Here is a 21,185-nt window from a genome sequence, read left to right as displayed (position 1 = left end):
CAACTTTATATTCATATTGTGATCTTTCCTACTTTTAAAAACACCACTCAAACTTATGTGTCTACTGATGTCACTCCATCACTCCTCTGACAGCTCGGAACATACCGCTTAGTCGAATAGCTCATCTCCTTTCTCCCAAGTCTTCCCAGCCTAAACTTTGCAACATTTTCATAACGCTACTCTTTTTGTTGGAAATCACCCAGAACAAATCGAGCTCCTTTCCTTTCGATTGTTTTCCAGTTCCCGTAGCAAGTAATCCTGGAGAGAATCCTATACTCTAGGTGGGGTCTTACCAGAGACATTACATCCTTACTATAACCTCTGAATACCCTCATAACCGTGTGTAGAGAGACCTGTGCTCTTTATTTACAATCCCGTTTATGTGATTACCCTAATGAAGTTCTTTCCTTATATTACTTGCCCATCAAAGAGGTAATTTAAAAATGAGAGGACTTTTCCTATTTCTGGAACTCACAGCATGACTTTTAAACCCGATATCATCATATCATTGCCTGCTGTTCATCTCACAACTTACCGTTTTTATTACCCTATACAGTATAACATCCATCATCCGTAAAAAGCCTAATCTCTGATTCCAGTTCTTTACGGTGCCTACTCATATCATTTGTTATATAACATAAAGATCCAATAATACAGCCTTGAGGAATTCCTCTCTTGATGATTACAGGATCAAATAATTCTTCACCCACTCTAATTCTCCGAGTTCTATTTTCTAGAAATATAGTCACTCATTATCCCACAGGATAAAATTTATTTCGGACGTCTGAATGGAAAACTGACAGCTGATCCTTGGCCCCGCCACTGCGTTTCCTTCCCCTACCGTCAAGCGATAAGGAAAATAGGCCCTTGGATCTCTCGCCCTTACACACTAGCATTATGGTGCTCTGAATTCTCCAATAGTAGCTACTTCCTAAATATTGTATTGGGTAAGGTGAGGTTGTAACCTACCCTCTCCTAGAAATTACTGCCAGTATTGTGCAACAGCTGCATGTGATAAGTCTAAGCAAAAATTAATCATCAGTACAGGGAAATGTGCGTGTGGGTCAATCAGGCAAGTATCCGTGACGTCAATGTCACGTGCACTTGTGACGTTGCTCTGACGCAGCCGTGTTTTCCTTGTCCACGTAAATATTGAGGGCGTGGACAGTTTTCGCTCAGTTTCAGTAGCTGAATTAGAGTGTTAAGTTACGTTCTGTGTCTTACTGTAGAACATAAGGTATGCACTTTATTTTTAAAAGATTTTACTATTGTTGCTTGTGTTATGCGAATGTAAGTATTTTGATTTCCGGCATGTGAGTGATATTTCTGGCTATTGTGTTGGCCTGTCGTTCAACGCTTAGGTGCAATTTTCGCTGCGTTGCAATATACTTGTTTTCGGAGCCGGAGACAGTCGTTTTATTTCAGAGTGAGTGAGATAATGCGATTATTTATCTATTGAACACTTCATGGGTACATTACTTGGTGAAGATCGTGAAACATATGTTACAGATAACGGGTGCTTATCACTGGTTGTAGAAGTGTAGACTTCTTCTCATTCCTCTTAGCGTACTGTTAATCTCCTTTGACATTCGTCGTGGTGTGTGCCCTTCGTGTCCTTCCAGTTATCTAACTTCTGGAGCAAGTTCAGTTTTTGTTTTGTTTTTAAAGAAGACATCGTCCTAATCATCGTTTAATATGTTTTTTGATGTTCATTCCCGAATCTTGGGTAACGCCTCCAAGAATCCCCTGTCATTGCTATCTTACAGGACTTACCTTCTGCCTTATTTCCAGTATACACTTTCGGGTCAACAACTATCTTGTATGTTTTCTCTTCTTATTAATTTTGTCAGTTTTGTTTGTTTATTTACTCTAAATTAAATGTTCAAACCTACTCGTTTGTTAATTACTTGGCCGTCGACTCTTTTTGCTTTATAATCAGTGTATCCTTAAGACTTTCATACAGATATAAGTGTATTTCTTAATATTATTAGTAGAACGTAGCTCGGGCCGATGCCCTAGATGTTAGGCTACTTTTAAACAACAATCATTGTCAGAACCTAGCTAGTCTCAAGAATCTCATTAGGAAAAATTTACAACATATATGAGAAATTATAATTCTTCAGTTACAGACTATAAATCTCATGTTAAATCCGTATTGACGGTTGAACTTGTTACAAAATTGTACAAAACTATTTTAATCCTCCTAGTCAATAGGCCTACTGTACTATTTTCTTCAGTTGTGAGAAAGTGGCAGAGGTTAATAAACCTGCTCAAGGTAGTTTCTAAACAGCAAGCTGAAATTACCTTTGCGTGGCTTACTTACAGGTAAGAGGAAAAGGAAATGGTTGAAATTTTGAATGTGATGCTTTCTTCCACCGAGCAAGTGGCCGTGTGGTTTGGGTCACGTAGCTGTCAAGTTGCATTCGGGAGATAGTGGGATCGAACCCCACTGTCGGCAGCTCTGAAAATGGTTTCTCTTGGTTTCCCATTTTCACACCAGGCAAATGCTGGGGCTGTATCTTAATTAAGGCCACGGTCACTTCCTTCCCACTCCTAGTCCTTTCCCATCCCATCGTTGCCCTAAGGGCTAAGATCTATCTGTGTCGGTGCGACATAAAGCAAAGTGTAATTTTAAAATTACCTCTTTTTTCATAATAACCTTGGATTTATTTACCCTTACCAGTTGCACTCGGAGTGGGACACATGTTCAGAGGTTTACAAGACGAAATTTAAATGAACTAGTTAAATTGAGCTGTGTGTATGAATAGGCTTATAGGGTAGGGTCATGTAATGCAAATGCAAGATGTTAGTATCAATTAATGACCACTAATCTGAATTTAGAGCAGTCACTCCGTTGGCAGATTCCCTATCAGTTGTTTATGTAGTCTTTCTTTAAATGTTTCAAAAGAAGTTTGAAATTATCAAAAAACAACAACAGCATCATCATCATTTTCCAGCTCCAGTTTCCTGATTGTGGTGTACAAGTGCTCGCCACTTCTTCCTGTCAAAGAATAGTTTCTGTTCCTGTTAAATTTAAAGTCCTCTCAGTTTTAATTACTGCATTGATGGGGGTGCAATTTCCTTATGGGAATCATTGTAAGTACCTAGGTGTTAACACAGGGTCTTTTTTATGGCTTGCTCCCTGTGTCATGTGAACACGCACGAAGGCGATAGGCGGGTGACTCATTTGCTGAGAGATATATTGCTCTGAGTGATGCTGCAGAGCCAGCTAAAAAAAAAATTTAAAAAAAACTGTATAAGGAAAGATCTTCATTTGGGTAATCACATACATAGGATTCTAAATAAAGGGTACAGATCTCTGCACATGGTTATGAGGGTGTTCAGTGGTTGTAGTAAGAATGTAAAGGAGAGGGCATATAAGTCTCTGATAAGAACCCAACTAGAGTATGTTACAGTGTATGGGACCCTCACCAGGATTACTTGATTCAAGAACTGGAAAAAATCCAAAGAAAAGCAGCTCAATTTGTTCTGAGTCATTTACGACAAAAGAGTAGCATTGCAAAAATGTTGCAAAGTTTGGGCTGGGAAGATTTGGGAGAAAGGAGACAAGCTGCTCGACTAAGCAGTATGTTCTGAGCTGTCAGTGGAGAGATGGAGTGGAACGACATTAGTAGACTAATAAGTTTGAGTGGTGTCTTTAAAAGTAGGAAAGATCACAGTATGAAGATTAAGTTGGAATTCAAGAGGACAAATTGGGGCGAGTATTCATTTATAGGAGGGGGGTGGGGTGGGGGATTAGGGATTGGAATAACTTACCAAGGGAGATGTTCAATAAATTTCCAATTTCTTTGAAATCATTTTAGAAAAAGCTAGGAAAATAACATATATGGAATCTGCCACCTCGGCAACTACCCTAAAATGCAGATTAGTGGTGATTGATTGATTGATTGATTGATTGATTGATTGATTGATTGATTGATTGATTGATTGATTGATTGATTGATTGATTGATTGATTGATTGATTGATTGATTGATTATGTCCTCCAACTTGAAATTCCTCTTGCTGACCTCCAATTTCACTGTGTCTGTCCATTGATTCCTTGTCCTCCCTACTGGACTCTCCCTTTTCAATTCTGTGTCAAAGTAATTCCTTGCTGTTCTCATTCTGTCCTTCCTAATAACATGTCCAAACCATTGTAGCCTGCATTTCCTAAAAGCTCGGTGACAGGTATTTTTGTGCCTGCCTTTTTCCTGCTTGTTTCATTTCTAATCTTGTCTCTCCTGGTCTTTTAGTTCATTGTTTTGATGAATTTAATTTCTGTTGGCTGGATTTTACTATTAGACTTGTTATGTAGAGTACATGTTTTGAGGTCATAGGTGAGAATTGGAATGAAGTAGGTCTGAAAGATGGTCAGTTGTGCTTTCTGGGGTAGATTTCTCACTTGAAAGTAAAATTGAGAAGTTTTCTGAGTCCTATTAAGTATTTCTTGGTTTATTGTGTTATCTTTTGAAATGATACTTCCAAGGTATTTGAATTTAGGAACAGTTTGTAACAGACTTCCCTCCAGGAAAGTGTTTGAATCTGTGCCTTTCTATCGAACATTTCCTGTGGTAAATTATTCCAATGCCTAATTCCTCTTCCTTAAACAAATATTTGCCCTGATATGTTGTCTTGAATTCTAATATCATATTATGATCCTTCCTACTTTAAAAAACTTCATCCAAGCTTATTTGTCTACTAACTTGATGTCATTCTACGTCATCTCTCCGCTAACAGCTCGAAACATACCGCTTACCATGATCGTCTGACGAGAAGATGCCGGGTAAGAGGTGCGAGGGGTAACCATTGCTGCCGCGCATGTACCAGTCTCAAGTCTCAAGGCCTGACAATAAACATTGGTTCCGTCCGTGGTGATTCTTGCGAATTGAGGTGGTGTCGTGAAGTTTCAAAGTGGTAGTGCAGTTGTGCTTTAGTTACACATTGACTATAATTAATAAGTACTGTGTAATGAACAGTTTACTAAAGAACTAGCTGATGTACTTGTGCTTCGCTATGGAATTCTATACTGTGTATGTTAGGTAGTGTACACATTGTGAGTAAGATTGTATTAAATTGCATAGCTCTCAATGTTACCCTAGAAACGCGACAGGGAAGTCACCAAATGTATTTTCTTATGTTAAGACTGGGTTAGGAAATTTTAATGGTAGTTTTGATCTAAATAAGTCGGTTGATAATGTATTGGACCACTGTTTCCTTTGACTTTTCTTGTAATATGAATTACAACATAAATTGATAAGAGTTCAACCTAATCAATACTTATATTACTCGTGATGAGTTACAATTGGTCAGTACATGTTTCAGCGTGTTTTAAGCCATATGGGCTGATAAACAGTGGTAAAGAATAGTCATTCTCTTATAAACTAAAAGACTTACATAAAATATACATTTAAAAAATATAGAACTTCATGAGGATCCTCAAAATTACTGTTCCTTGAAAACTGTGGAATGTCATGTTAAAACACTGCACAAAAATTTGGTGATGAGTGTGTGAATCCTCTATAGTATCATAAGCAGTGCTTATGTTCAGCTCCATGGCTGAGTGGTTAGCGTGCTGGCCACTAGTCCAAGGGGTCCCGGGTTTGATTCCCGGCAGGGACGGAGATTTTAACTTTCATTAGTTAATTCTTCTGGCTCAAGTGCTGGATGCTTGTGTTGTCTTCATCATTAGAATTCATCCTAGGTAGACGCGCAGATCGCCTATATGGCGTCAACTCGATAGATCTGCACCAGGCCTTCTCGGTGGCCACACGCTATCATCATCATCATCATCATCATCATCATCATCATCATCATTTCTTCTTCTTCTCCTTTCGATCTTCTATGGACCACACTATTTCAACTGCTTTCTATTACTATCTTTGACATTTGCCCAGTGATCCTGCATTCTTTTTCCGTGAGCATCCCTCCGTTCTTCGGTCAACTTCTTGCCGGTTTTCATTTTGGGTTTTGTCTGAAAGCTTTGTACTTCCCCAAGTTTCTTCTTCAAAGAATCACGTTCCAAGATATCCTCATGTGAGATCCCCAGTTCGTGTAGGTCTTTTTCCACCTATATAAACCAGATCCCTTTGGTTTTCTTTCCCGCAAAGTAGGCACAGATTCGATTGGACAATCTTCCGGAGCTCATTCGTGTCAAGTGGCCATTGAAAGAGATTCTCCTTTTGCATACCGGTATGGTGTCTTTTATCTTCTCCATGTGTAGATACAGTTCATCATTGTGTCGTCTTCTGTATTCTCCTTGCTCTTTGACCGGGCCCAAGATCTTTCGTAAAATCTTCCTCACTAGGCGAGTTGGTTGTGTGGTTAGAGGCGCGCAGCTGTGAGCTTGCATCCGGGAGATAGTGGGTTCAAATTCCACTGTCGGCAGCCCTGAAGATGGTTTTCCATGGTTTCCCATTTTCACACCAGGCAAATGCTGGGGCTGTACCTTAATTAAGGCCATGGCCGCTTCCATCCAACTCCTACCCCTTTCCTATCCCATCGTCGCCATAAGACCTATCTGTGTCGATGCGACGTAAAGCCACCAGCAAAAAAAAAAAACCTTCCTCTCTGCATATAGTGCCTCTGGTCGAATAACGGTACAGTAGTGCTTGAGTTTGGCCTTGAATGACACTGATCGTTTATTGTAGGTGTCTTTGATTAGATTGTAAACCATTTCCATGTTGTTGATCCTTGACACGAAAGCTTCCTTTTCACAATTGTTGGGCTCTATCCACTCACCCAGGTATTTTAATATATCTGCCTTCCTTATTTTTCCTTCGTTCACCTTAAGCTGTCTGGGTGCTGACTCAATGGTCGTTATGAATTGTGTTTTCTCAAACGAAATCTGAAGCCCTGCCTTTGCTGCTTGCATCTGCAGTTGACTGATTTTTTGTGTGGCCATGTCAAGAGAATTAGAGAGAATTGCAAGGTCATCTGTGAAGGCTAAACAGTCGATTGTCAGGTTCTTGTTCTTACAGCCTAGTCTGAGCCCATTCTCTACACCTTCCTTACACAATTCTTTACACCACTCGCAAATAATTTTCTTGAACACAGATGAATAGCATTGGTGAGAGCCCATCTCGCTGCCTTATCCCTGTCCGTATTTCGAAAGACTCTGAAATCCCTCCCCTAAATTTCACTTTGGAGGTCGTATCCAACAGGGTTTTCTGAATGATTGTTCTTGTCTTATTATCTAAACCCAATTCTTTTAGAACCTGGATCAGGGTACTTCGATCCAGCAAGTCGTAAGCCTTCTTGAAGTCAACGAAGGTCACTATGAATTTCTTACTTCTCAGTTTCATGTTCGATAGAATTGATTTTAGATTCATGATTTGCTCAACACAAGATCTCCCTATCGTAAACCCTCCTTGGTATTCTCCCAGTTGCTGATCTAGCTGTGCTTCAGCTCTCGTTTGAAGTGCTGTTGCAAGAATCTTGTATGTTCGCGAGAGGAGTGCCATGATAATTGTTATTATTTATATGCAAAAATCTATTGTTGTTTCCATTATTTATAATGTATTTTTTTATTTTCAGGAAATAAACAATGAGTTATCCAGGATATCCAGGTTATCCCCAGGTAAAATGAGTTTATATATTTTTTTTATATAAATGTGCTAATTGAATCAGTAGTGGTCTTGATTCTGTGTGGATGTACCAGGTTAATCCAAGGATATCTGCAAGCATGTGTCATTCAACTAAAAAGTATTGTTAGCTGTAGAAATGTACATACTAAGTACTGGTAATCTTAGTATAAGTAGGAAAACACACATCTTGAATGCTCGTGCTTTCTGTGCTTCTTCAAACTCTGTCCTTAAAACTTCTAATGGGGTAATATTATTGTCCTTTTTGTTTTTGTTTTTCACTAGTTGAGAATACGTTTATGTTTAATAAAGGTGACGGATTGTAAACTTGGGAAATCTAGTTACTTGTTAAATGAAAAATTTACTTTTTATATGTCCTTTTAATGTTCAAATGATTTTTCAACGTTGACTTGGAGATTTTTTATCTTGCTGCATTAGATTGAGCTTTCCTTCATATGGAGCCTGCAGATTGCCATAGGGCTATAGCTTTGCTCTTTTTACTTTGGTATCATTCTCAGATAAAAGCCTTATCAAGAAAGAGTTACGCTGTTCAGTTAACAAGCTAATGGTGCAGTTAGAGAAGCCTGATTGTTGTTGGCATTCTTAAATGCTATTAGATATATTTGTTAAGGTATGAGGAATGAGTTAAAGTACAAAAATACTGTGTTCTTGCTCAATTATCAGAGATACATGGTGGTACCCAGAATTCCCAAGAATTTGCTCATAAGAATCTGAATACATACGTTAACGCCTAATTTCCACCATTACGTTCAAAGTTTTCACCCAAGACTTTTTGAGATTTGTGCATGATGAGGTCAAAACTCGCAAGCTGCAGAAATTAAGTTCCTACGCACCATTATACAGAAGACCAGGAAGGACAAGGTCAGGAATGAAAAAGTCTGACAGGAGGTGGGAATAAGAGACTCTCTACTATAAAGGATCCAGAAAGCAAAACTGAAGTGATTTGACCCTGTAAAAAGGATGTGTGCAAGCAGGACTGCAAGAAGAGAATATGAAAGAGAAGTAAAAGGAAAACGACCAGTGGGCAGACCCAGAGAAAAATGGACCGATTTGCTGAAAAAAAGATTTCTAGGAGAGAGGACAAAATTGGGAGAAGATTACAAGAGATCAGTGGTTCATGGACAAAGAAAGATGGAGGGGGCTCATACACCACACCCGCACAACTGGAGATGTTCAGTGACGACGACGATGATGATGTCAGCCCAAATGTTAGTCATCTTTTGCAGATTCTGGTCTTATTTGAAATGCTTAAACCATTTGAATGTTCCTGCTTGGTTTAAAGCATAGTCATTAAAAGCCTCCTCTAGCATTCAGTGAATTTCATCCACAATTTTATTGAGCCTGAAGCAAAATTTAATGCAGATTCTTTGCTCCTTAACATCAGCCAATTCAAATGCCACCGACATCCAGCAGGCAGCGTCTATTCTCCACGTTAGGGCGGCCTCATTGAAACTTGGCAGTTAGGTGTAAAATGCCATTGGGTGTGGCAAACCCACCGTAATAATAGCCTATATGAAACGTGAAAGTGGATCGGGACAAAGAACTATGGGGTACCTCATCTTTTATGTCTCCAGGGAGGTACGAGAATTGGATGGAGGTCAATGATCCACAGCCTGACTTAGAAGTTTCGTGGATAACAGTTACGGAAGAAGGAGAATATTGTCTTCAAACAACATTGTGGAGTGAATTCAGTTACATATAGAGATATTAGAGCCTCCATTGCTCAGGCGGCAGCGCGCTGGCCTCTCATCGCTAGGTTCCGTGGTTCAAATCCCTGTAACTCCATGTGAGATTTGTGTTGGACAAAGCAGAGGTAGAACAGGTTTTTCTCTGGGTACTCTGATTTTTCCTGTCATCTTTCATTCCAGCAGCACTCTCCAATATCATTTTATTTTCATCTGTCAGTCATTAATCATTGCCCCAGAGGAGTGCAACAGGCTTCGGCAGCCAGCATGTTTCCTATCCTTGCCGCTAGATGGGAGCTTCATTCATTCCATTCCTGATCTGGTTGAATGACTGGAAACAGGCTGTGGATTGTCATAGAGATACTAGGGGAAGTACATGTTCTTGGGACAATTAAATAATCTTTAACGAAATTCGAAGGGAAACTGCTCGACCAAGTGAGTTGGCACAGCTGTGAGCTTGCATTCGGAAGATTGTGAGTTGGAACCCCACTGTCGGCAGCCCTGAAGATGGTTTTCTGTGTTTTCCCATTTTCACACCAGGCAAATGCTGGGGCTGTACCTTAATTAAGGCCATGGCCGCTTCCTTCCCACTCCCAGCCCTTTGCTGTCCCATCGTCGCCATAAGACATATTTGTGTCGGTGCGACGTAAAGCCAATAGCAAAAAAAAAAAGAAATGTTGAAGAAGAAAAATACTTTAGAAATTAATTTGCAGTAACTTTTGTCATATAAAACAAATTTCAATAAGATGAAAAATTCTGAAATCATCCTCTCCTCTCCCTGGCTATCAGGCAGTGATCACAGCTCATATGTATTCACCCGCCAGCAACCAACCATGTGATCATTCCTCGCTGCAATTTACATTACGGCTTATGATGTCGGCGCTGATTCTTTTAAATTAGTTTATCCCTGTGTGTTGCAAAAGCTCAAAGACATGAGATTGCAATGGAGAAAAGGTAATCTACATATCCCGCCCTGATCGTCCACCAGTGATCAGCCCAGGTGCATTCGCCCTTTTCACTTTAAATGCCTGGATATTCCAGGAAGCATCTGCTTCGTGATGACTATCAACACATCTCATTAGGCATTGACGGACTCAAGTTGCTGCTCCCGTGTAATCAGCCGATCTGCACATTTTACTTGTGCACCACAGGGTACCACAAAAAATGTTTACCAGGAAGTGTTGAGGTCATTTGCACCCATCAGTGATCAGAATAATTTGTTTGTTCCATTCCATTACTTTAGAACAAGAATTAACTGTTCAGATCACGTGACATTGCAACATCAGTTAAAATAACTAGACTAAATTGGGCAGGGCTTGAGCAGAGAATAAACAAAATTAGGATTTTGACAAAATTTGAAAGATGAGGGGATGTGAAGAGAATAGCAAATAACTGATGGACAATTGCCTAGGATATGGAAGACTGGAGGAAGGTTCTGCAGGAAGCTGAAGCCCACACCAGGCTGTAGAGCTACCCTCTTTGTATTTTACTGGATTATTCTGAATAGTGGACTCTTGAAATATGTAACTCCTGAAATGAAATACCAATCTTTAATTTTTAAAAGATTTTTTTTTTTTGTTTTTTGTATTTTTCTACATTTCTTCAGACTGGAAAGCTTGTGTGTTTTGTCCCTGTGCTGTATGTGTGTGTGTGTATCTGTGCATGGCTGTAATCTTGTCTATAACATTAATTTGTCATACTGTTTCTTGGGATCAACATTTATATACTGGGGTATTTAATCTTTTATAATGGCATTCTTCCAAGGGTTAGTAGTTGGGTCTGTACTGTTTTGTGGTTGGGTACGTGAAATATTCTGTGTATTGGAATCCCCTTATCCAGAAGTTGGCATGTTGGGACATATGTACAAATAATCAGACTCAGTGTCTGTAAATTATCCAAGCTGTCTGTCTCAGGCAGAAAAATGGTTTCTTGGGTTCTGGGTTGTAAATTGTGATGTTGAAGGTGCTTATCATTTTAGTATGTTCTTCTGTTTTCTTTTGCTATTTACTTTGCTCCTGCTTTTATAAAATCCATGCGTTGTGTACAGTTTGTTTAATACTGCTCACAATCATTCACAACCTCTTTGAGATTATTTTTAGAATAGTTTTTCCTTATGCCGGTGACTTGGTTGTAATGGTAAACTGTACTGGAAACATTTTTGTCTAATCCTGTGTTGCCCAACCATGTCCATTTGAGCTCTTAGACCAATTCACACAGAAGTGGCGACGGGCGGAGGCGTGGTGCACACAAGTATAAACTACACAGAAGGGGCAGCCAAAAGGTATGGGTCTGACAGAGAATTAGCTAGTTTTTCATGTGACTTTTTCAACGTGCATTTGAATAATGGAACAAACTTGAAACAGTCAGATGATGTTTTGGGTTCACCTTTTGTAGTTAAAGAAGAGCAACAATAGAATCTTTGACATAATGAGAAAGCTAGAATATCTGGATAGGTTACAAAACTACTATTCCGAGCAAGTTGGCTGTGTGGTTAGGGACGCGCAGCTGTGAGCTTACATTCGGAAGATAGTTGGTTCGAACCCCACTGATAGCAGCCCTGAAGATAGTTTTCCTTGGTTTCCAATTTTCACACCTTAATTAAGGCCACAGTCACATCCTTCCCGCTCCAGCTCTTTCCTATCCCATCGTCACCATAACATTTATCTGTGTCAGTGCAACATAAAGCAGAATTGTAAAAAATTACTATAGGATGTCCTACGAGTGGTTTTTATCTAGTTCTAGCCTTGGCAAGGGATAGCCTCATGAGAAAACAGGATCTTGCACCACAGTGAATAAAGGAATTGAACAGAAGGCACGCTTCCTCAAATAGACTCAAAAAGTGGTTATGGTGAAGAACGTGGAGGAGGCGTGGAAACATTGCGCTTCCCACCTCGCCTCCACCTGTTGCCACTTCTGTATGCATTGGGGCCTTTTGAGTTTCCCCTCCATCGTATGCACTCGCTGTAATTTCTTGTGGTAAGGGAACTAACATCATTTAGCATTTGATCCATGCTTAATTTGCTTTGTGGCTTCTAATTTTATCTCTTTTTTCATGCTCTTCATCTTGTGACTATGATTTGCACAGTGACTATCATGTTGAGACTGAATATCTGTCCGGCTCTGGTCCACTCCGATGTCCAAGCTTCAGCTCCTGGTGATGTCAGAAAGGATATCCAGTCCTGAATAACATTCTAAATGAGCCAGCTACGCTATAGTGATGCAGGCATGTAAAAGAATTCCCAAAGGACAAAATTCCAGTACTTTGGCGTTTCCAAAAACCATAAAAGTATTCAGTGGAACATGAAACCTGTATCATTATATATATAAAACGCTAACGTATATGTTTCACAAAACTCAAGCTCTTAAAGCAGAGGGAGTTAAAAGGTGCAGTTTTTACCAAAATCTTCCAAATTGTCTCAAAAGTATAGGAAAAACCTTGCATTTCTTGAAAATTTGACTGAAATATGTTTATTTTCAAGATCAACTCATTAAATGATCACTCCAGTAATTGCAAGTGAAGGCTTACCCTAACCTGCAATACATTCTGTACTTAAGAAGGTTGCTAAGCGACTAACACTTTAATTAATGATTACTACCTGTCAAGCTAGAGAGTATAGACTTCCTCTAACGATGGAAGAATACTATTCTCTGCTAGATACTCTTTGATTCTCTGCCCTTCCCCAGCTTGTGAATATACTCTACAGATGGCAGAACGTTCCTAATAACTTACATGTTGCTAAGAGAAAGCAGTCTACATGTGTACACACAAGAAGGTAACAAATCGACTAGCCATCTGTATGACCATTAATAAAATACAGACACAAACGCTTGAAAAAGTGGGTAGTCTACTTACCCAAACCAGTATGTAGCCACGGCCAATTGTATGTTGCACTATCTCGGGCAAGATCGTTTGAAAATATTGCGACTGCCAGGAAATCTGCTTTTACGACAACCAGTGATGAGAAATCTTTGGAAAGAAGACAGAAGGGCAATGGATCCGTGAAATTCATCATAATCTCAAGACAGTTGGACTCAAAAAGAACAAAAGGTAAAGCACCCTTCTTAATACTCACAAATTTTCAGCTGAAATAACACATAGAAGTGCTAAAGCGATTGCAGACGAATTGAAAAAATTATGATTGGAACGAAGGGAAAAGTTTTGTACAGATCATAAGAACCAAACAGTGAAACCTTGAAAGAGAAAATGAACGTGGAATGAGTCAAGTGGTCCAATGTGGCCAATAAAGTTATTATTATTAAAACCCAAAGTGAGCCAGTCTGGCTTCAGTGACTTCAGAAGTAACTGGAATAAGCTAAGATTTCTGTAAACCAAGCGAGTTCGCTGAGCAATTCAAGGTATATAATTGTTAGTTTACATTCAGGAGATTGGGTTTGAGCCTCACTGTCGGCAATCCCAAGGATGATTTTCTGTGTATCTGCCTTAATTAAGGCCACAACCGAGCAAGTGGCCATGTTGTTAGGGTCACGCAACTGTGAGCTTGCATTTGGGAGATGGTGGGTTCGAACCCTACTGTCGGCAGCCCTGAAGATGGTTTTCCGTGGTTTCCCATTTTCATACCAGGTAAATGCTGGGGCTGTACCTTAATTAAGACCATAGCTGCTTCCTTCCCACTCCTAGTCTTGATAAGACCTATCTGTGTCAGTGCGATGTAAAGCAAAATAAAAAAGGACACAGTCGCTTTCTTCCCAGCCCTGTCCCGTTGTCACCATAAGACCTGCATTGGTGCGAAGTAAAATAAATAGAAAGAAATTCTGTAATGAACATTACATAAAGGATCTCACTAGCAGCTTACAATAATCATTTTCAACTGGAGATTTGTCGTGAAAAAGTACATGTGATCTACATCATACTTATGTTTGAAATCTAGTCACTGTAATTATCGTCTGAATGTACCGTACACTCCTTTGCTTTTGTGTTGTCTCTGAGCCACTCTCTTATGGAAATGTAATGTGGACATTTCTGTGCCTGTTGTTTGGCACATGCAGCTCCTTGGATTAAGCTGTCGAAAATGTCATCTATCCTAACTGACAATGTTTCTCTTTTTGTTATTTTTCAAGGCTGGTTCTGGGATGCCTCCGCCCCAGCAACCCAATCCGTATCACGCTACATCTCAGCTCAGCTATCCGCTCTATCCTGGTGGTCCTGGAGGACAACAGTCTTACCCCTCCTACCCCAGTCAACCATCCCCGTACCCTAGTGCAGGAATGGGATTCCCCTCTGGACCTCCTACATCCTTCATGCCCATGCCTCAAGCACAGTCAACTGCACCATACCCGTCTCAGCCACAAGTTAGTCAGCCCTATCCTACATCACAGACTTCTTCATACCCTCCAGCAAGCCAGCCATATCCATCGCAGCCTTATCCTTCCCAACCACAGCCTGGTACACAGTATCCTTCGCAACCATATCCTTCACAACCATATCCTTCCCAACCACAGCCCGCTACTCAGTATCCTTCCCAGCCCCCTGTTAGTCAGCCGTATCCATCGCAACCGTACCCATCATCGCAGTCGCATGTTACCCAGTCCTCTGCGTATCCAACCTTGGGCCAGCCAAACGCCTCACCTCAGAGGTCGCCCTCGCCTAACCTGTATGCCCAGAAAGTGAGCCAATCCTATTCTGGGGTACCCAGCCATAGCCCGTCTCACATGGTATCTGCCACTTATCACAAGGTGAGCTGTTTAATGTAGATCTCTTATCTTTCTAATTAATAGTTCTTGCTTTGGAACCAAAGTCACAAATGAGTTTGAATTTATCCATGGAAACAATCACTAAATCTCTCAATTGGAATGCTTAAACCTACTTTTCTCTCTTTCTTATCAGTGTTTAGTAACCTCCCGGTCACTGACGAGTGTATTGTACTATGATAGAAAGCATTTTGGACTAAGAACCAACCACACGGTGTTTTTACTATTGGTGAACATGACAGTCATTGCGGAGTTCAACGGCGATAGTGCAACCATACGACAGTATAATGAACTATTATAGGAAATCAATCAATCAGTCACTACTGATCTGCATTTAGGGCAGTCGCCCAGGTGGCAGATTCCCTATCTGTTGTTTTCGTAGCCTTTTCTTAAATGATTGCAAAGAAATTGGAAATTTATTGAACATCTCCCTTGGTATCTCCCTAACTCCCCTTCCTATAAACGAATGTGTCCTCTTGAATTCCAACTTTATCTTCATATTGTGTTGCTTACCAAACGTTATTTCTCAAACATGCATGCAGGGAATTTTGTTCTACTCTTGAATGTTTTCTCAAAACAGAGTTGATAGACAACAATCACAAGGGGTCCCTTCTTTTTTGTATAAAATATCAAAACAGAATGAGCAATGGGTGGACATAGTTTCATTTCAACTTGTTGTTCCGTAGAATATTACATATCCCTCATTGAATTTTAACATGGCTGATCACGTTAATCTGTCTCCTACAATATAAAAAAAAAAAATGAATTGTAGCTTTTTAAAGTCACTCTTTTCTACTGAATAATGTTGACAGATTTGTAAAATGTGTATCTTTGACTCTAACTCACCTTGTTTATGACCTATTTTATTGGGAGTGGATATAGTTTTTATAAGACAGTATGATGTTTTAACCATTTTCAAGATTCTTAAAAAAGTTATTTTCATGGGAGTTTCAAGAACCGAGTGTTGAGTGTTCATAGAATCAAAACCGCTGCAGTGTGGCATAAAGATATTTTGCCCTTTTAGTCATCTTTATGCAGCAAACATTGAAGAATAAAACTAAACATTGAAAATATAACGAGAATGAGAAATATCTTTCAACCAACTGATGTGGGGCATAATTCCATACACCACAAAATAACTCTTGAGGAGAGTAGGACTGGACTAGGGCTAGGAAAGGAGATGCTGAAACACAATTTTGGTACCTCTGTTAGAAACTGTACATCGTTTGATGTAGGTCACGTGCTATAATGTTTGTCATTGATAAAAAAGGAAGGAATCGTTTTTTTTTAAAATCATATTTGGACTTGACAAGCTGACCACATGAGTCATAAACAAGCATATATTGTCCATTAGTAAATCTATACTGAGGCATAATACACAAAAAAGCAGAACAGCACACAACTCACAGGCCCGGTTTATCCAATCTCAGTTAAAAGAACACTAACACTTTGTTTGTTAATATAGAGTTAAAAATTTAGCAGCATGTTAAGATTCTTGCATTTATCCAAACTGTTAGCTAACACAGTGTTAACTCCATCAAGAGTCATAATCTGTGAGAATCCAGAAGGCACTGGCAGAACCATGCAATTTCTGAGTGGGCTCCAATGCGCTTTTGTTTTAATACATCTGTAAACCAAGCCACATGAAGTCAACATTTATTACAATTCTTTGTCTTGACTCTGAATTTGCTGTTGCTGTGTAGACCAGTATGGAAAAAGCCAAGAAGAGAATGTGTGGTTCAAATTTCTCATCTTTTGGAAATTATTTCCAAGTATATACCTATTATATAAAGTCAGCAAACTAATGGATCCATGCTCAAGGCTAAAAGTGGCGCTTTCCAGAAAATTTGTAACGAATTCAATGTGCATACCGACGTTGGCCAACGTACGATCAAGCAGTTGAAACAACTGTATGAAAATCATCACTTCTGTTTCTAACTCTTTCTGGAAAAGGCCTATCATATTCCAAATATTCAAGATAAAGAAGTTCCATATCTAATGCACCCACCATGTTTTGAGCTAACAGAGAATTAACTAGTTGAACCTGGACAGTTATGTTAACTGAGAGTTTAACAGATTGTTAGACTTAATCAATGTTGATTAAATACTAATTTGGTTGAGTTCACTGTTAAATTATTTTAACATGCAGTTACGGTAAATGTTAACTGAGGTTGAATAAATCGGGCCACACTCACTAACAGCTTGCTTTGCATACAAGGTCAGGGCAAATGTGCCACGAACCTACTACGCTGGCATAGCAGGGGGTGAGGTGATACTCCCACATGGCGAATCCCAGGTGGCGGATAGGGGAGTCCTAACTGGCTTGCCGGCAGACTTGAGCGAATTAAAATAGCTCTTGTGGACCAAACACACATCCCCCTATAGGGAAGAATACACCCATGGTATCCCCTGCCTGTCATAAGAGGCGACTAAAAGGGGTGACCAAGGGATGATCGAATTAGAACCATGAGACTACTTGTAATTAGTACCACCACGCGGGGAACACCATGGGTCGCCTTTATTTGTACATAGTACCACTATGTTAGGTACACAATAGGTTTGTGATTAGTAGTGACAGTGTGTGATTCAAGGTGCGTTTTACAGTACCTGTGATTAGTAAAACTATGAGCGACACCATAGGTCTCCCTTGCTTATGATTAGTACCCACTACATGAGGAACACCACGAGATAGTACGAGTCCCTGTGATTAGTACACGTATGTGAGGAACACCATAGGTTTGCGTTGCCTGTAAATAACACCGCAATCTAAGAAACCCTGTAGGTCTGTGTTACATGTGCGCATTACATTTACCTGTGCATAATACTATAATGTATGGAATACCATGAGTCTATACTACTTTTGATTACCGAGCTCGATAGCTGCAGTTGCTTAAGTGCGGCCAGTATCCAGTAATCGGGAGATAGTGGGTTCGAGCCCCACTGTCGGCAGCCCTGAATATGGTTTTCTGTGGTTTTCCATTTTCACACCAGGCAAATGCCGGGACTGTACCTTAATTAAGGCCACGGCCGCTTCCTTCCACATCCTAGGCCTTTCCTATCCCATTGTCGCCATAAGACCTATCTGTGTCGGTGCGACGTAAAGCAAATAGAAAAAAAAAAACTTTTGATTAGCACTGCAACATGACAAATACCATGGTTCTACTTTCCTGGCCGGGCTGAGTGGCTCAGACGGTTAAGGCGCTGGCCTTCTAACCCCAGCTTGGCAGGTTCGATCCTGGCTCAGTCCGGTGGTATTTGAAGGTGCTCAAGTATGACAGCCCCGTGTTGGTAGATTTACTGACACATAAAAGAACTCCTGCGGGACTAAATTCCGGCACCTCGGCGTCTCCGTAGACCTTAAAAAGTAGTTGGTGGGACGTAAAACAAATATTATTATTATTATTATTATTATTATCTATTTTCCTAGCGATAAGTATATCATTATGGGGAGCAAAAGACCTGGATTTTGGACCCCTTTAGACTACAAGCATCATTGATTCAGGATTGTGCTTTAGAAGCAGTCCCTTGGTCAGTACTATTGTTTAATACTAGTTTCTGGGAATGTGGGGCATTGCGGATTGGATCCACTGATTGTTTTAAATTCATATCCAACCATTCATTCCTCGTCATCGTGTTTTGAATTCTGGTCAGTGGACAATTTTGAACTTTTAAATTGTCATTACATTTCGTCTCATTTCGTACCATTAGGGGCCGATGACCTAGATGTTAGGCCCCTTTAAACAACAAGCATCATCGTCATCATCATCAGGACAAATGTGTGCTCACCTCCCTTGCGTTGAATTGGGCAGACGGTCGTCGTATCGCTCATAGGAAAGGCATGGTATTGCTGGTTCTTAGTTCAAATGCTCTCACTGTATTTGGTGCTACGTGGATGAAGGGGAGGTTGCACAACATGTCTGCATTGCACCAAGCATGTTTATTTTTATTGTATTGTTTTCTTAGAGTTTTGTTGCAACTAGTATGACCCTTGGAAAATCTTTCTTGCTGTGAAGACATTGTGGAGCATGGGGTTATAGTATAGAGTCCTTAATACTCCAGTTTGGATTTACATAGCCTGTAAGCTTTTCAATCGCTTTGCATTTGTCTGCTGGGCATTTAAATTCTGCCGGGCTAAATGGCTCAGACGGTTGAGGCGCTGGCCTTCTGACCCCAACTTGGCAGGTTCGATCCTAGCTCAGTCCAGTGCTATTTGAAGGTGCTCAAATACGTCAGCCTCATGTCGGTAGATTTACTGGCATGTAAAAGGACTACTGTAGGACTAAATTCCGACACCTCGGCGTCTCCGAAAACTGTAGAAGTAGTTAGCGGGACATAAAGCAAATAACATTATTATTCATTTAATTTCCCTCTGTATCTGCATCAAATCCTAACATGAGTACACGCTCAGAGCGCTATAGTTTCATGTATGGCATTATGTAAAATAATGTATTCCATTATTTCTAAGTATAAATGATGCACACCAACATATCTCTTTATATATAGGCCTACAAATTTCTTTACCATACTCCCACAAATAACAAGAGTACTACATGGATTGGATCTTAATTTTCGGGACCAAGAACTTCATCATTTCCCAGGCTGAGTAGCTCGGATGGTAGAGCGCTGACCTTCTAGCCCAACTCTGCAGGTTCGATCCTTGCTTATTGCGGTGGTATTTGAAGGTGCTCAATTATGTGAGCCGCATATCGGTAGATTTACGGGTACGTAAAAGTACTCCTGCGGGAGAAAATTCTGGCTCCTGAGCATCTCCGAAAATCAAAAAAGTAGTTAGTGGAACGTAAAAAAAACAATAACATATTGTTGTTGGGGATGATGTTATAGTCCCGGCGTCTCAGAAGAAAGCAGAATGGATTTTCTTTCTGTTTAACTTGCTGAGTTTAGAAGCCTTCCTAAAAATATCCTCCGCGTAGAGGTTGCTTTCACGGCCCGTATTTGTAGACATGATAATAAATTTTTGGGCTTTTGACGTGTCAGAAGACAACATGAAATTTTTCACGTTCCACAGTCTTTCAAAGAAAATATCATCTGTTCACGAACAAGACTTCTTCAATAATGAAGGGAATGGATGTTTGAATTTAAGAATGCTTTACCGTACGTCTATAGTAAATTAAAGATTTCTCTTTGTCATATCTCTTTTAATACTTCATCCAACCTTGTCTTGGTCCACCTCTTGATCTTTTCCCATACCTTTGAAAGTGTTTGACATGATAACTGAATGGCATAGAGGACGATGAGTTAGGAACTGGATTTACAGATGATGTTATACTGTATAGAGTAATGAATAAGTTACGGGATTGTGAGCGACTAAAAGGCGGCCTAGACAATGTTGTGAGATGGACAGTGGTATAATGGTAAACAGGATTGAAAGTCAGGTTGTAAGTTTCGCCAAGAGGAAAAGTCCTCTCAGTTTTAATTACGGTGTTGATGAAGTGATCAAACCTTAAGGGGTTCACTGTAAGTACTTAGTATATGAGAAAAGGTCTTCATTGAGGTAATGACATTAAGGAGGTTGTAAATAAAGATTACAGATCTCTTCACATGGTTAGGAGGGTATTTAGGAGTTGTAGTAAGGATGTTTCTAATGGTTATGGATTAAATTGTAAAGGAGACAAAGGAAGCATATGGGAACAGGGATATGAAGTTACTACTCTGTGGAGACGATATTGTGGTATGGGGAATGAACAGTAAAGAAGTACAAGAACAGCCTGATGCACTGAATGAGAATTTATGGTATGAAAATCAGCGCAGAGAAAAGCAAGGCCATGGTGATATCAAGAGGAGAAAAACAAGGAAAAGGCATTGTGGAAACTGGTGGTGAAAGTCTTGAAATTGTTGACAGTTTTAAGAGACCTAGGATGTGAATTAATGCAGAATACAAGGCTGGACATGGAGATTAGTAAGATGGCAGTGCGTTCTACCAGAGTGTAAGAAACCTTGTCGGGAATAAGGAAGTACCAAGCAAGTTTCTTCTTATTTCCGGGCCGTATATGTTCCCATAAAACGGACACTCACAAGCTCACTCAGGGTTGGCTCATCTAACTCGGAGCAACTATGTCCACCATTCTTGCACCAGATCTAATGGTACTTCACTTTTCCTTAAAGCAGCCTCAGCAGTTTGTTTCCATGTCGCCTTAGGACGCCCTCTTCCTCTCTTCAGCTCTTCGATG

The 21,185-nt window shown here is 40.0% G+C and overlaps 1 protein-coding gene across 4 annotated transcripts in view; it reads left to right on the top strand.

Annotated features, from left to right (window-relative positions):
* The first annotated feature begins 1,125 nt into the window (after positions 1–1,125).
* Positions 1,126–21,185, top strand: part of LOC136884970 (annexin B9) — a 47,113-nt gene continuing 27,053 nt past the window's right edge. The window contains exons 1-3 of one of the 4 annotated variants that reach the window (XM_067157316.2): positions 1,126–1,237; positions 7,536–7,578; positions 14,368–14,982. In XM_067157316.2, coding sequence (XP_067013417.2) covers positions 7,546–7,578; positions 14,368–14,982 — 648 coding nt within the window. In that variant the 5' untranslated portion in view covers positions 1,126–1,237; positions 7,536–7,545. Of the gene's footprint in view, positions 1,238–1,340; positions 1,427–7,535; positions 7,579–14,367; positions 14,983–21,185 lie in introns of those variants that run through there. The other 3 variants (XM_067157317.2, XM_067157318.2, XM_067157319.2) reach the window with 3 other exon arrangements.

This window comes from Anabrus simplex, chromosome 13 (genome assembly GCF_040414725.1).
Source record: "Anabrus simplex isolate iqAnaSimp1 chromosome 13, ASM4041472v1, whole genome shotgun sequence".
Lineage (NCBI taxonomy): Eukaryota > Metazoa > Arthropoda > Insecta > Orthoptera > Tettigoniidae > Anabrus > Anabrus simplex.
The sequence above is the reverse complement of the archived record's forward strand: the minus strand, read 5'-3'. Positions and strand labels throughout refer to the sequence as shown.